Source organism: Macaca mulatta, chromosome X (genome assembly GCF_049350105.2).
Source record: "Macaca mulatta isolate MMU2019108-1 chromosome X, T2T-MMU8v2.0, whole genome shotgun sequence".
NCBI lineage: Eukaryota > Metazoa > Chordata > Mammalia > Primates > Cercopithecidae > Macaca > Macaca mulatta.
Window position 1 is genome coordinate 160,568,042 of NC_133426.1, and position 14,055 is coordinate 160,582,096.

Consider the following 14,055-nt stretch of genomic DNA (forward strand, 5'->3'; position numbering starts at 1 on the left):
GAACAAGGGATTGGGATGAGGCCCCCTCCCCCAGGCTCGGTACAGGGCCCTTTACAGGTGGCAGTAGGTGGATGCATTCTAAGTGCCAATCCCAGGTACCCTGGGGCCCCTGCTGAGTATCTCCTCATTGGTACCCCTGCCGTGGATTCCCACACTAACCTATGTTCTCCCACTGTAAAGACTGCTCCCAAACACACAACATCCCAAGTCGTCCTGGCTCCTAGTGCTGCCTGCATGCTCTTGGGACGTGCCAACTGCAGCACACAAAGTTGCCTGCTCCGCAGGCCAAAGGCTTCAGGTGGCTTTGGCCCAGATCAAACCCCTGACAAGCACACCACCACCTCAGACATCTGCAGACAAGGGCCAGGAAGCAAGGCTCTCAGGGACAACACTCAGCTTTCTTGCCACATCCTCCCTCAGCTCCACAGCATCTGACACGAAGCCCTACGGGTCCCCATGACCCCAGAGCCCACAGCTCAAGGCCAGGCACATGAGCAAGGGGAAGGAGAGGACCAGGCCATAGCCTGCAGCCATGGCACACATCAAACCCAGGCCTTCTGAGACCTCAACACCATGCGTTCCCTCCTTGACTCCTGTTGAGAAGGCAGAGTAGAAAAGGCAGCGGCAGCTCAGGCAGGATGGCTACTTTTATTTCTCACTGGGGCTGGGCTGCTGGCCCCAGGCTCAGGGCGGCCACTCACTGAGAGACACGGGGCAAGCAAGACACAGAAAGGGGAAGTCCCACCCCCAGCCCCAGCCACTCTACTGCTCCCCCTGGGCCCAATGGCATAGAGGCAAAGGGGCCAAGCACACTCTGGAAGCATCTAGAAGCCACCAGCTGAATGGGGGTGGGAGGCAGCAGAGCCAGGCCCAGAAAGATCCAGTGCCAGTGGGGAGGACGGGAGGTCCCCCTGAGGCTGCGACTTGTCCGCTCAGCCCACTGTGTGCCCAGGATTCTGAACCTCTGGGGCACCCCCTCCTGCCCCGAGTCACCCAGAGTCTCCTGCCCCCTCCCTGTGCCGGCTCCATCGTATCCTCTCCCAAGCCCCATGCCTGGCAGGGCCACCGGGGTAACCGCCCTAGGGCTGGGCTGGGTGAACCAAGGGCACCGATCCCCCAACCCTCCGGATCATCCCCAGGCTGCAGGGACACATGTGGGGCAGCAAGGGCGGTAGATAAACTAGGGGGATCCAGGCCCCTGAGGACAGCCCTGGCGGGAGGCCACAGGCCTCACAGGGCGGTGAGCTGGAGGCCACCCAGGCAGGCAGGCAGCAGGGAAAGAGATTGGCATGGTCGTGGCCAGCGGCCTCCCCGGGAAGGGCGGGCAAGTAGGAGCAAAAACAAGAGCAGAGCACGGGCCCCTACCCTGCTGGGGCCTATGGTCTGGGGACCCAGCCACACTGAGGAAGACCCAGGAGGACCTGCCAGGCTACTAGGAGATAAAGGGCGCACAGGCCTCCAACCCGCAGGTTATGTCTGGACTGAGTCCAGGGAGGGCAGGGAGGGGCGGTAGCCCAGTTGACTTTCCCTCCCCTAAGCCACACCTCTGCACCCCAACCCTCCCTTCTGCCTCCCGACAGCCCCATCCTCGCTCTCCGAGGCAACTGGGAGGGGACCTGGAGAGGAAACAGAAGCAATGGCCCCTCAGAGCGGGGTTCCCCGAAATCTATGGCCAGGGACTGAGTCTAGCACTCAGACACCACTGGGAACACTGGCCAGGAGTCCCTCGGGTGGATCTGGGAACCTGCTGCAGAAGCTTAGGGGACTCGGCCAGCTCAAGGAAGGGCTCAGGCTGGAAACTGAGCAGGCAGGGCACCCCTGGACCTGGGGCCGAGGAGGACAGGAAGTAGGCAACTATGGAAAGACCCCCCCACCACCACCCACCCTCAACTCGGCACACAAAGGCCCAGAGAGGCCCCCAGACATCACTGTGGGGGCAGGGGTGTTTGCAAACATCCGCAGAGGGACCGGGTGTCACAGGCACATGGACAGCTTGCAGGGCCCGGCTGAGGCTAGGACAGAAGCAGGGGGCTGGCAGGAGGTGCCCGGCCAGGGTCCCCAACTGTGCGGGAGGCAGGCGGCACCAGTCCCGGGCAGGATCTCTCAGAAGAGGCACCGTACCCAGCCAGGGCTCCCGGAGACAGGGGTGGTGGGGCCGAGTGTCCCCTCACCCTGTGCCTGGCCCCCAACAAAGGGCGAGCATGTATCCTTCTTGGACACAGTGTCCAGGGAAGGGCACTCCCAAACTGGGATGACCCCTAGGCCAGAGGACCCCCCAGCCCCAGCTGACAGCAGCCGGGTGTCTGGGGAGGCCCCTGGGAGGCAGGGCGGCAGCCAAGAAGAGCACCATCCCTGGATGCACTCTCCAACTGCAACCAGGGCCCGGTCCCCCGAAGGCACCAGCTCTCCCTGAGGGCAGGACCTTGATCCAGAGCAGGAGTGGAGGCCCCCCCGACAGGGGACGGCTGGAGAGGCCCCAGGCTCACAAGCCAGGGAGCGGCGCCTCTGTGCCCGGAAGCCCCTGGGTCCTGCCTGGGCTGCTGGTAGCTGCTGTGGGCCGAGGGGTCTGGAGACCCCAGGGTGCTCTGGGGCAGCCCCTTTGGGACCCTCAATGGAGCCAGTAAGTCTAGGAGGGCGCCGATCTGTCCAGGTGGGTGCATGGGCCGGGACAGGGTCTGGCTGCTGTCGTGACTGTGCCCGTCTGCCGAACAGGCCGCTAGGAGAGCACTCCCTGAGCGAGGGCGCTGGGCAGCCTGGGGAGGGAGGACACCGTCCCCGTCCAGGCCCCCGAGGCCCCCATGGCAGGGAGAGCCAGACCTCCTCACTGTTCTTCCCGGGGGACCAGGCCGGGCACCTTGGCTCAGGGGAGACAGGGTCACAGAGGACAGCCAGCGGGCAGGTGGCCCAGGAGTGTGGGGGTTCAGTGGGCCTGACCGTGTCCTGAGGCACCCCAGGATCCTGTACCCAACACCCTGGGGGAGGGGCTGTCCCCACCTGCCAGGAACACATTCCTCAGGGAAGGCCCGGCAACCTGCTCTCGTCGGGTTCAAGGAGGGCCAGGCGGCTTTGGAAGGGGTCAGGAGCTGTCATCAAGGGTCCCTGCATTGCCCAGAGGCGGCACCGGCCAACAGGAAAAGCACTCATCGCCCACGGAACCTCTGTGACAAATTCAGAGCCACGGAGAGCGTCATCAGGAAGTCACCTGCCAGTCCCAGTGGGAAGGATGGGGCAACCTCCTGGGGCCCCAGTGGAAAGCTCCTTCCGGGACCCACCTGGCACTCCACATCCCACCCCCCAGGCCAGGGACTGCCCCTGGAGCCTGGAGCCCAGTATCCGGCAACCTGACACATCACGGAACAAAGGAGCTGCTCTGCCTTCACCACGATGGCGCGGCACACCCCCTCCCTGCCCCGGCCCCTCTCCTTTCAGGGCTGCATGCCGGGAGGACAGGCCTCCCCTGTCTGCAGAGAGAGGTCACCCCACTTGGGGCAGGAATGAGCCCCTGGGAGGAGGGCATTGGAAGTGGGAGGCACATGCCATGCAGGCTGGCATGGGGCACTCATGCCATGCAAAAGGGGCTGTGGTGACCAGAACGGGCTTCCCGCCGGCTCCTGGGGATGTTGGACCAGGAGTCCCCGACCCGGGCTGGGAAAGGCTTCCATGAAGAGCCAGCGAGCACACAGCACAGACCCTGCGGGGCACACTGGGTCTTGGGGGCAGAGTCTCCCTTCTTGGGGTTCTCTGTGATGGGTTTTGCAACCCTTTCAGGATGTCAAAGCACGCCCCGCCCTCAGAAATGCAGACCTCGGCCAGTGTCAGCCCCAGGAGGTGGCCTGCTGCTCCCGCTGACACCAAGGACACGTTCCTGAGGCGGCCCGCTTGGGGTCTCCAGCAGCCCACACAGCTCTACAGGCGCCAAGGGCGCTTCTGACTTGCAGCACTCAGGAACAGCCTCCACCCTGAGCGTGGCGCCCTCTCCAGCACGTTCCAGGGTGGACCTGTGAGACCAATAAAAACCACAGCGGAGGTGAGGCGAGTCACTTAGGAGGCCAGGTCATAAAGAGTGTGTGGCCAGGTCTAGGGCGCCCTCTCCTGCTGGTTCGATTGGATTGCAGGTCCGGGGAAAGCCGAGCAGTCCTGGGAGAAGGCCAGGTGGGGAGCAACTGAGGTCTCCTGCCGCAGCCTCCAGAGGGAGAATCATCACGAGGGCTCCCCACCCAGTCAGATAGGATGACTGGGCCCCAGTGGACACCTGACCGCAGCCTGAGAGGGACCCTGAGCCACAGTCCTGGCTCCCCGAGAGCCCTCCCAGAGCCTGTCCCTCAGAACCCTGGGGGGTGAGAGGAGCGCTAGGTGGGGAAGGACCGAAACGTGGAGTCGTCTGTTACCCAGCAGTCGGAACTGGTGCTCAGCGTCCAGGGGGCAAGACACAGCGTGAGCCAGAAGGAAACAAACCGACAAGAACCCCCAGAAGCCATCAGGAAAGCCTGGAGATTCTGATGACACGAAAACTAAAATCCCCTGTGTGACCAAGCACAACCCGCAAACCGCACAGTCAAGAGACAAGTGATAACATGGGGAAAAAATAGTAGCAAGAGGTGACTAAGGGCTCGCGTCAGTCACACACACACACACACACAGAGCTGGACACACGGACAAGGCAAAGTGCAAGGACAAGAGAGCAAAAGGGGGCGGAGGAGAGGAAGGGAGAGGGAAGGAAGCGTCTTCTCCACCGGGACGCAATTCCTTGGGAGTCCGTCTGACCCCAGGGCAAAGGGATGCTGGGTCGCCAGAGCCACCGAGGAGACTGGAAGTCCCGCCAGGCCTCGGAGCCCAGCAAAGAGGAACCCGGGCGGACGGGTCAAACCCAGCGGCCGGCTCCGGGGGTGGGTGGTGGCGCTGTGGGGAGCCGCCTGAGCAGCATCACCAGCAGCTGGGAACCCTCCCGGTGCGGGAAGGTTGGCGGGTAAGGCGGGTCTTCCCCGGACACACACTGGGCTGGACCCAGCGGTCCCATGGGTGCTGGAACCAGCCCTGCGGGTGTTCCCAGCCAGGCACCCTCCCGCGGGAAGACCGGTTGAAGGGATGGCTCCTGTTGGCACCCACGTCGAGGGATGGCTCCTGTTGGCCACCACCGTCTTCTCTGCGGGGCTCACCTTTCCTACCTCCCCCAGGAGACAGGCCAGGAAGCGCCCCAGCCCACGACCGCCCGCAGCAGAGCAGGATTCCCTCCCCGGCGGCCACCGCTGTCAAGGGACGGGCAAGACTTTGTTACCCCCACCGCGCGCCACCGCGGAACGCTGCACAGACACCTCCAGACGCCGCTTCCCCCAGGACGCCCGCCCGCCCGCCCGCCCGCTCTGCCCACCTATCCCTGGACGCTGCCGGGTGGACGGGTGGGGACGGCCCTGCTTCCCCACGACTCCCCAGACGCGCCCCGAAGCACTTTCGGAGCACAGTGGAGTGGGAAGGGCGGGGCGGCCCCTCGACGGCGCCCAGGCGAGAGCGGCTCACGGGGCTTCCCGGGCCCTGATCTCGGGGGACGCCTGTCCGCCTCGTCCCCGGGGGAGGACAGTGACCGCCGGTCTGCACGGGAAGGGGACTCGGCGCATGCCCCGCAGGGCCGGCCCAGGACTGGGAGGCTCGGAAGGCGATGCCGAGGCGGCGGCGGCGGCGGCGGCGGCGGGGTGGGGCGGGGCGGGACGGGGCGGGGCGGGGCGTGGAGGGACAGACCTAGTCTCTGCCCGCCGGAGCCCACAGCTGCCTCGCTCCCCACCTCCGCCTCGGTCGCTCCCCGGAGGCTCCAGGCGCCCACAGGAAGCTCCGCCCCGACCCGCCTATCCAGCCTCCTCTTCGCCTGTCCTCGCCAATGACCGTGCTCAGATTGCACGGAATTCCCGCCCCTCGCCCTTGGCGGACGCTCCTGCTGCCCAATGGACGACACCCTGTCGCGTGCGCGCTGCTGCGGCCCTGCCTGGCGTGGCGTGGCGCGGCGCGGCGCTCTCTGGCTCCTAAGCGTTCCCGGGAAGAGAGCCGGGGCGCTGGCCGCAGAGTCGTCGGTGCACACGCAACAGTGCCGCCTTGTGTTTTGGGTGCGGACCTGCGCTTCTCTAAGCGTTCCATTCCCGAGAAGGGGCGAGAAACGTCCAGAGGTCGTGGCACCTGCCCGCCGCTGCCGGGCGTCGGCCGTGGGCGCAACTGAAGCACCCCGGGAGCGCGGCGCGACATCCGTGCCCTCCGAGGGCGGCCCGGGTGTCGCCGCGGTTCGCGCGGGAGGGCGCGGCCGTGGGCATTTCCGCGCTTGCGCGGGTTCCAGTCTCTGCCCCCCCGCCCCCATCCCCAGACCGGCTCCTCCCTCTCATGGCCCCGCAGTAGACGCAGCTCCTCCCTCCCGCGGTGCAGCGCGGCCAGGGCTCTGCTCCAGGAGTCATCGAGTCCGCGGAGCGTTATCTCAACGGACCCACACGCTGCCCTCCGCTGGGGTGGGCCGAGTACCCTCCGCCTCCCGCCCGTGAGATCCATCCCAGCTCTTGGCGGGGGTCCGTGGTTCTTCTCGCTCATGGCCACGGAACGGTCCACGCTCGCGGAGCCACAGGCTGAGCTTTTCCTGGTGAGGGACAAGGTCGTGGTTTCCCGTGGCTGGTGGCCCTTACGGAAGAGCCTCCTGGGAGCACGAACTTACAGGGTTTCCTGTCATCGGGTTGCCACGCCCGTCTTGAACGCTCGAGTCCACGCAGAAGTGCAGAAGTGGATGTATAGCTTTATTTGTAATGTTGTCTTCTTTCTTCTTTCTTCTTTCTTCTTTCTTCCTTCTTCCTTCTTCCTTCTTCCTTCTTCCTCCTCCTCCTCCTCCTCCTCCTCCTCCTCCTCCTCCTTCTTCTTCTTCTTCTTCTTCTTCTTCTTCTTCTTCTTCTTCTCTTCTTCTTCTTCTTCTTCTCTCCTTCCTTCCTTCTTCCTTCCTTCCTTCTTCCTTCTTCCTTCTTCTTTCTTCTTTTTTTTTTTTTTTGAGGCAGGGTCTCACTCTGTCGCCCAGTCTGGAGTGCAGTGGCGCGATGAGGGCTCATCTACAGCCTTGACCTCTCCACCCTAGCGAGGGCTTCAGCCTCCGGCCTCAGCCTTCCATGTAGCTGGGACTACAGGCGCACGCCACCACCACGTCCACCTAATTTTTTACTTTTTGTAGAGATGGGTCTCGCTTTGTCGCTCAGGCTGGTCTGGGATTCCTGGGCTCAGGTGATCCACCTCAGCCTCCCAAAGTGCTGGGATTTGCTGGGATTCTGGGCACTGGGCACTGGCCACCGCACCTGGCCTGATGTGTAGTTTCAGTAGAAACCACCAGAGTCTTCAGGGTGGCCTGTGCATCACTTTACACATATTCAAGCGAATCATTGAGAGGTTTTTGAGGCCGGACGCGGTGGCTCACACCTGTGATCCCAGCACTTTGGGAGGCCGAGGCTGGTGGATCGTTTGAGGTCAGGAGTTCGAGACCAGCCTGACCAACATAGTGCAACCCCGTCTCTAATAAAATAACACAATTAGTCGGCGTGGTGGTGCCCTCGCCTATAATCCCAACTACTCACAAGGCTGAGGCAGGAGAATCGCTTGAACCCAGGAGGCAGAGGTTGCACTGAGCCAGGATGGCACCATGGCACTCCAGCCTGGGTGATAGAGCAAGATTCTGTCTCAAAAACAAAAACAAAAACAAAAAAACGGTTTTTGAAACAACTTGAAGCAAGTTATCCCATGTATAAAGTTATTTATACTATTCTTCTGTGCAATCACCCACATAGTTAAACAATTTAAGGCCCATAATCTGGCCGGGCGCGGTGTCTCACGCCTGTAATCCCAGCGCTTTCTGAGGCTGAGGCGGGTGGATCACGAGGTCAGGAGTTCGAGACCAAACTGGCCAATATGGTGAAACCTCGTTTCTACTAAAAATACAAAAATTAGCTGGGTGTGGTGGCATGTGCCTGTCGTCCCAGCTACTCGGGAGGCTGAGGTAGAAGAATCACTTGAACCCAGGAGGCGGAGGTTGCAGCAAGCCGAGATTGCACCACTGCACTCTAGCCTGGGTGACACAGTGAGACTCCGTCTCAAAAAAAAAAAAAAAAAAAAAACCATTGTGCTACACATTTTGTAGTGATTTTTTTTTAAGCTTTTTTATAATTTCAACTTCTTTGTTTTTGAGATAGAGTCTCACTCTGTCACCCAGGCTAGAGTGCAGTGGCACAATCTCGGCTCACTGCAACATTCACCTCCTGGGTTTAAGCAGTTCTCCCACCTCAGCCTACCGAGTAGCTGGGACTAAAGGTACACGCCACCATGCCCTTTACGTGGGCCGAGATAGCGGCATTGCACTCCAGCCTGGGCAACAAGAGCCAAACTCCGTCTCAGAAAAAAAAAGGACAGTGGAGTCCTAGATGGTGAGGGTAGCAATGGAGAAACCCACTTCAATTTCTTTGTGCCAACGGTTCATGGAAGGATTCCCATGGGAAGGTCAGGAGGGAGAGGAGCCAACAGATGGAACTCCGCCAGTTCCCCTGTCCTCACCGTGTAGGGCTGCAAGATTGCTTGGTGCCTGTCTGGGCTCCAGGGCCCCCACCCGCCCCTGCAGGCTTGTGTGCGGATCAGCAAGAGGCACTCCGCTCTCCAGGCAGGTAGTCAGCTGGAGGCGAGGACACGGGAGGGATTTCAGCCCTCTCACTCCCCAGGAAGGTGTCCTTGTGCAGAGAACAGCCTGCATGACCTTCTAGGGCATGCAGGATTAGACTGTATCCTCCCTCTGCCCAAAGTGGCTACGGAAAGTTCATTTTAACACCCACTAGAGAGTGAGGAGACTGTAGGTGGAATTTCTTTTTTGTTTTTCTTTTTTTCCGAGACAGAGGAGTCTTGCTCTGTGGTCCCAGGCTGGAGTACAGTGGTGTGATCTTGGCTCATTGCAACCTCTGCCTCCGGGGTTCAAGCAATTCTCCTGCCTCAGCCCCCCGAGTAGCTGAGATTACAGGCATGCGCCACCATGCCCAGCTAATTTTTTGTATTTTTAGTAGAGACGGGGTTTCACCACGTTGGCCAGGCTGGTCTCCAACTCCTGACCTCAACTGATCCACCCACCTCAGCCTCCCAAAGTGCTGGGATTATAGGTGTGAGCCACTGCACCCGCCCTGTAGGCAGAATTTTTTTTTTTTTTTTTTTTTTCTGAGATAGTTTCTCTCTGTAGACCAGGCTAGAGTGCAGTGGCATGATCTCAGCTCACTGCAACCTCTGTCTCCCAGGCTCAAGCAATTCTTCTGCCTCAGCCTCCCGAGTAGCTGGAATTACAGTTGTGTGCCACTACACCCGGCTTATTTTTATATTTTTAGTAGAGACGGGGTTTCACCATGTTGGCCAGGCTGGTCTCGAACTTCTGACCTCAGGTAATCCGCCCGCCTCACCCTCCTAAAGTGCTGGGTTTACAGGCGTGAGCCACCGTGCCTGGCCATACATGACTTTTTTTGAGACAGAGTCTTGCTCTGTTGCCCGGGCTGGAGTGCAGTGGTGCGATCTCAGCTCACTGCAATCTCTGCTTCCTGAGCTCAAGCGATCCTCCCACCTCAGCTGGGATTAGAATGTGCTGCCACGCCTGCCTAATTTTTAATTTTTTTTTCTTTGATACGGAGTCTTGCTTTGTTGCCCAGGCTGGAGTGCAATGGCACGGTCTTGGCTCACTGCAACCTCTGCCTCCCGGGTTCAAGTGATTCTCTGCCTGAGTCTCCGGAGCAGCTGGGATTACATGCCCCCGCCACCATGCCTGGCTAATTTTTGTATTTTTAATAGAGACGAGGTTACACCATATTGGCCAGGCTAGTCTCAAACTGCTGACCTCGTGATCCGCCCACCTTGGCCTCCCAGAGTGCTGGGATTACAGGCGTGAGCCACTGCGCCTGGCCAATTTTTAATTTTTGTAGAGGCAGTTTTTCCCCATGTTGTCCAGGCTGGAGGTGGGGTGTCCGCCCACCTCCGCCCCTCAAAGTGCTGGGATTACAGGCGTGAGCCACCGCGCCCCGCCGCAATCCTTGACTTGTATTGCCCCAGTGGTGTTACAGCCTGGAACCCAGTTACAGACGTAAGTCACCGCCGGGATCCAAAGTCCCATGATGGAAAGGGAGGCTACCTTCCCCTGGGAAGGACCCTGCACTGTTGTTGCAAGTGCACCCCAGAAATCGTCCCAAGCTTTTCTCAAAGGGACCTGAAGTCATTTGTAAAAGCGACATGTCATGCTGGAAAACAGGTGCGCTCAAGCAGGATTCCCTCCTGTCCTTCCTGTCAAAGGACGGGAAGTTACCCCACCGCGCCCCACCTGCAGATGGTGGACAGACACCTACAGACGCCACTTCCCCCAGGACGCCCGCCCGCTCTGCGCACCTCTCCCTGGATGCTGCTCCGTGGGCGGGTTGGGGCGGCCCTGCTTCCCCACGACCCCTAGACGGGCCCCGAGGCACTCTGCGCACAGTGGAGTGGGAAGGGCGAGGCGAGGTAGTGCCCAGGCGAGAGCGGCTCATGGGAGGCGGCGCCCGAGAAGCAGTTGGCCAGGACGGTGCGGGTCAGGGTGGGCGGAGCGGGGCCAGTGATGCCCCCGGGTCTCCCAGGCCATGAATCTCTGTGGAGACTTCTCCTCGACCTCTTCCCCGCGGCAATGTGCGAATTCTGGGTCTCCAGGAAACGGGGATACGGGGCATGGCTCCCAGCAAGGCCTGGTCCAGCTTCTCCGGTAGGGGAATGGGTCTCCCGCTCCGGCCTCCCGGGTTGACAAAGGAACGCGGGCCCAGGTCCCTATAAGGCGCTTCACCGCCGGGGCCTCTAGCCTAGAAGGAGGCAGGGAGCGCATGTCCGGGACCCGCGCAAGCTCGGGGACACTCTCGCGGTCGCCGGGAGGCCCACCCAGGGTGCTTTCCTTTTTCCCCTCTCAGAAATATACGTCTGTCACAGTTAAGAGCAAAGCCTAGGGCAAGAGTTCTACGCCCAAGATGGCCAGCCGGAAGCGGGCTTCTCGCGACCATGTGGCGAAGCCCCATTCGTCAGCTGGCCGCCCGCGGCCCCGGTACCCGGCCACCTCTCTGATCTGCGCATAAGCTGGGCTACGCCTGGGCGCAGGCGCTAAGAGCGGCTGCGTCTATGGTCATGACGTCTGACAGAGCGTCCACCCGCCTTCGCCAGGACTCTATGGTTCTTACGAGCGCAGAGAGACCGCCTATATAAGGCATGCGCAGGCGTGGGAGCGCCCCTTTCCCTTCGGCGCGGTGAGTAAGCGCGGTTGTAGTCTCTTGCAGTGCCATTGCTGGTTCTCACCCCTTTTAGGTCTGTTCTCGTCTTCCGTTCCGACTCTCTCTCTCTCTCGTTGCAGCCACTGAAGATCCTGGTGTCGCCATGGGCCGCCGCCCCGCCCGTTGGTGAGTCTTGACTCGGTGTATTTTCACTGCTGGGAAACGGGAGGGGAAAGAAGTGCCTGTGGCCGCTGAAAACAGCTGTGGGGTGGAGCGTCCCCCGTGCGGCGGCCTTGTCTTGGGAACTGATCCTATGTTTTACATCTCCCAGTTCTTTTTTAGTCTTCAATATTACTGTTTGTTCCTTCGTTCCCGTGTCGGTGTGGAAGCGACTGTTCCCTCATATATCTCTCCCTGTGTCCTGCAAGCTCACCGCATTTTCGGACGCTCGATGCTCTCTTGGGGCCTTTGTGTGCGTTCTCTGTCTTATTTCCGGGCGACGTGCCGCCTGCCTTGTCGGACTTGAAGGGCAGTCCGGGAAAAACGGGTGCGGCCGCCTCCTGTGTCCTACAGGGGGCGCCAGACGCCTTTCCACTCGACTCGGAGGTGGATTTAGTGCCACGTGCCCGAAAGTCTTAAATTGGGTGATCTGAGCTGTGCAGTGATAATGCGGCGATTTTGTAGTATGCAGTGTCTTGAAGAGATAATTTTTAACCAGGAAAGTTTGTTGCGAAGTGTTTATAGGAAGCGTAAGACAAAGTAACGGAAGATGGTGGCGGTTGTGTTTCTAGTTTTGGGTGTTCTCTGTGTTGCAGCAGCCAAGTGTTGCTTTGTAGTTTATTTCCCCAAATGCAAACGGTTTAGAAGTGGACGTGCATTCCCCACCCTTTTCCTGTCCCTCTTTTGGGTTGTTCCTTGAGGGGCAAAGTCCCTGTTGGGCTTTATGTGAACCTCACCTAACCTGTGTTTTTTCACTCCCCTGCAGTTACCGGTATTGTAAGAACAAGCCGTACCCAAAGTCTCGCTTCTGCCGAGGTGTCCCTGGTAAGTAGTGGAAGGGCCCCTGCACTGGCTTGGCTCTACTGACTCAGCGTCCGTCTGTGACACCCCCTGCACACTTGCCCAATCCTTTTTTAGATGCCAAGATTCGCATCTTTGACCTGGGGCGGAAGAAGGCAAAAGTGGATGAGTTTCCGCTCTGTGGCCACATGGTGTCAGATGAATATGAGCAGCTGTCCTCTGAAGGTAAGGCAGGATTCTTTGTTCGTCACCCCCAGTCCTTCGTCTTTGCTCCCTCAACCCCATCCATGTACACTGCACTGGAATTGGGAGTTAATGAAACATAAGCCTTTTTACAAAACCCAGCCAACACATTTCCCCTGAGCTGGAGAAGGTCATGGTGAATGTTTCTCTACTATCGTATTTCACTTTGGTGCTTTCTTTCCCCCTACCTAGCCCTGGAGGCTGCCCGAATTTGTGCCAATAAGTACATGGTAAAAAGTTGTGGCAAGGATGGCTTCCATATCCGGGTGCGGCTCCACCCCTTCCACGTCATCCGCATCAACAAGATGTTGTCCTGTGCTGGGGCCGACAGGTGAGCTTGGTCTGGGCCTTTTAAGGCAGTTTTCCCATAACTTGGAGTCTCTACGTTATTAGGCTTGCATTAATTCAACGGAGCATAGAGGTACTTGGCCCCAGTGACTCAGCCACTATGGCTACTAGAAAAGCCAGGACACAGCTGGCAAGTGATTTTCAGTGGCCACTCAGGACCCTTTCCTACGTACTGTTGCGGATACAAACAAAGCATGAGTAAGTCTTAGTAAGTAAGCTGTTTCCCACAGGTGAGGGGAAACACTTGTGATGGGAGTAGCTTTTCTTTCAGCTTGATGACAACCATCTTGCCAGCAAGCAGGTAGTTGAAGCTAGTAGAGGAGCCCAGTGGTGCCTTGCAGGACGCCTCCATGGTTCTTGAGATGCTCTGCAGCCAATTAAGCCGACTGAGTTCCTTTCCTCATGGGGGCCCAGTGTGCAATGACTGCAAACAGCAGCTTCCTTGGTAGTGTATGCAGCCTGTTTGTTGTATGGGTTGCTCTAAGGGACCTTGGAGACAGGCCTTTCCGATGGACATTCATGTTTCTAACTTTGCATTACCCCAATGTAGGCTCCAAACGGGCATGCGAGGTGCTTTTGGAAAGCCCCAGGGCACTGTGGCCAGGGTTCACATTGGCCAAGTTATCATGTCCATCCGCACCAAGCTGCAGAACAAGGAGCATGTGATTGAGGCCCTGCGCAGGGCCAAGTTCAAGTTTCCTGGCCGCCAGAAGGTACGTATGCTGCAGCCCCCTTCTCCCACCTTTCTTTGCCCCAGGCCTTCTGACTCAATTCTTTCCATTGCTCCCTAGATCCACATCTCAAAGAAGTGGGGCTTCACCAAATTCAATGCTGATGAATTTGAAGACATGGTGGCTGAAAAGCGGCTCATCCCAGATGGCTGTGGGGTCAAGTACATCCCCAATCGTGGTCCTCTGGACAAATGGCGGGCCCTGCACTCATGAGGGCTTCCAATATGCTGCCCCCACTTAATACTCACCAATAAATTCTACTTCCTGTCCACCTATGTTTTTGTATTTACATTCTTGAGGGAGAAGGAACTTCCTTTGGGAACCTTTGGGTCATTGCCCTTTCATTTCAGAAACAGGTTGACAGCTCAGCCCTGCTCATGAGGCAGCAAACCCTGCAAAGGGCTAGGACTGGTGGCCTTATGTCAGTTGTCTACTCTGGAGCTTGACTTGGACCTCCCCAGGTCCTAGGCAGT

General features: G+C 59.2%; 2 protein-coding genes, 1 long non-coding RNA gene and 1 other non-coding gene across 9 annotated transcripts; 2 read left to right on the forward strand and 2 right to left on the reverse strand.

The window, feature by feature from the left end:
• Nucleotides 1–629: 629 nt before the first annotated feature.
• On the reverse strand, nt 630–6,337 carry LOC106995373 (uncharacterized). Its single transcript, XM_015128551.3, has 3 exons — nt 5,369–6,337; nt 3,805–3,998; nt 630–3,158 (listed from the first exon to the last, which is right to left on the reverse strand). The coding sequence occupies exon 1, from the start codon at nt 6,335–6,337 to the stop codon at nt 5,369–5,371; it is 969 nt and encodes a 322-aa protein (XP_014984037.2). The 3' UTR covers nt 630–3,158; nt 3,805–3,998.
• RPL10 (ribosomal protein L10) lies at nt 5,965–13,857 on the forward strand. Of its 6 annotated transcripts, none has more exons than XM_077987626.1 (8): nt 5,965–6,610; nt 10,947–11,276; nt 11,381–11,426; nt 12,226–12,284; nt 12,378–12,485; nt 12,696–12,834; nt 13,402–13,564; nt 13,643–13,857. In XM_077987626.1, the coding sequence occupies exons 3-8, from the start codon at nt 11,404–11,406 to the stop codon at nt 13,793–13,795; spliced, it is 645 nt and encodes a 214-aa protein (XP_077843752.1). In that variant the 5' UTR covers nt 5,965–6,610; nt 10,947–11,276; nt 11,381–11,403; the 3' UTR covers nt 13,796–13,857. The 6 variants fall into 6 exon arrangements, with proteins under 6 accessions (XP_077843752.1, XP_077843753.1, XP_014983968.1 ...); XM_077987627.1 differs by lacking the exon at nt 5,965–6,610 and adding an exon at nt 10,305–10,512; XM_015128482.2 differs by lacking the exon at nt 5,965–6,610 and adding an exon at nt 10,568–10,747.
• LOC144338634 (uncharacterized) lies at nt 6,874–11,132 on the reverse strand. The gene is made up of 2 exons (XR_013412893.1): nt 10,402–11,132; nt 6,874–7,678 (listed from the first exon to the last, which is right to left on the reverse strand). It is a non-coding gene; the product is annotated as an uncharacterized LOC144338634 (long non-coding RNA).
• On the forward strand, nt 13,219–13,353 carry LOC114675216 (small nucleolar RNA SNORA70). Its single transcript, XR_003726305.1, has one exon. It is a non-coding gene; the product is annotated as a small nucleolar RNA SNORA70 (small nucleolar RNA).
• Nucleotides 13,858–14,055: the final 198 nt, after the last annotated feature.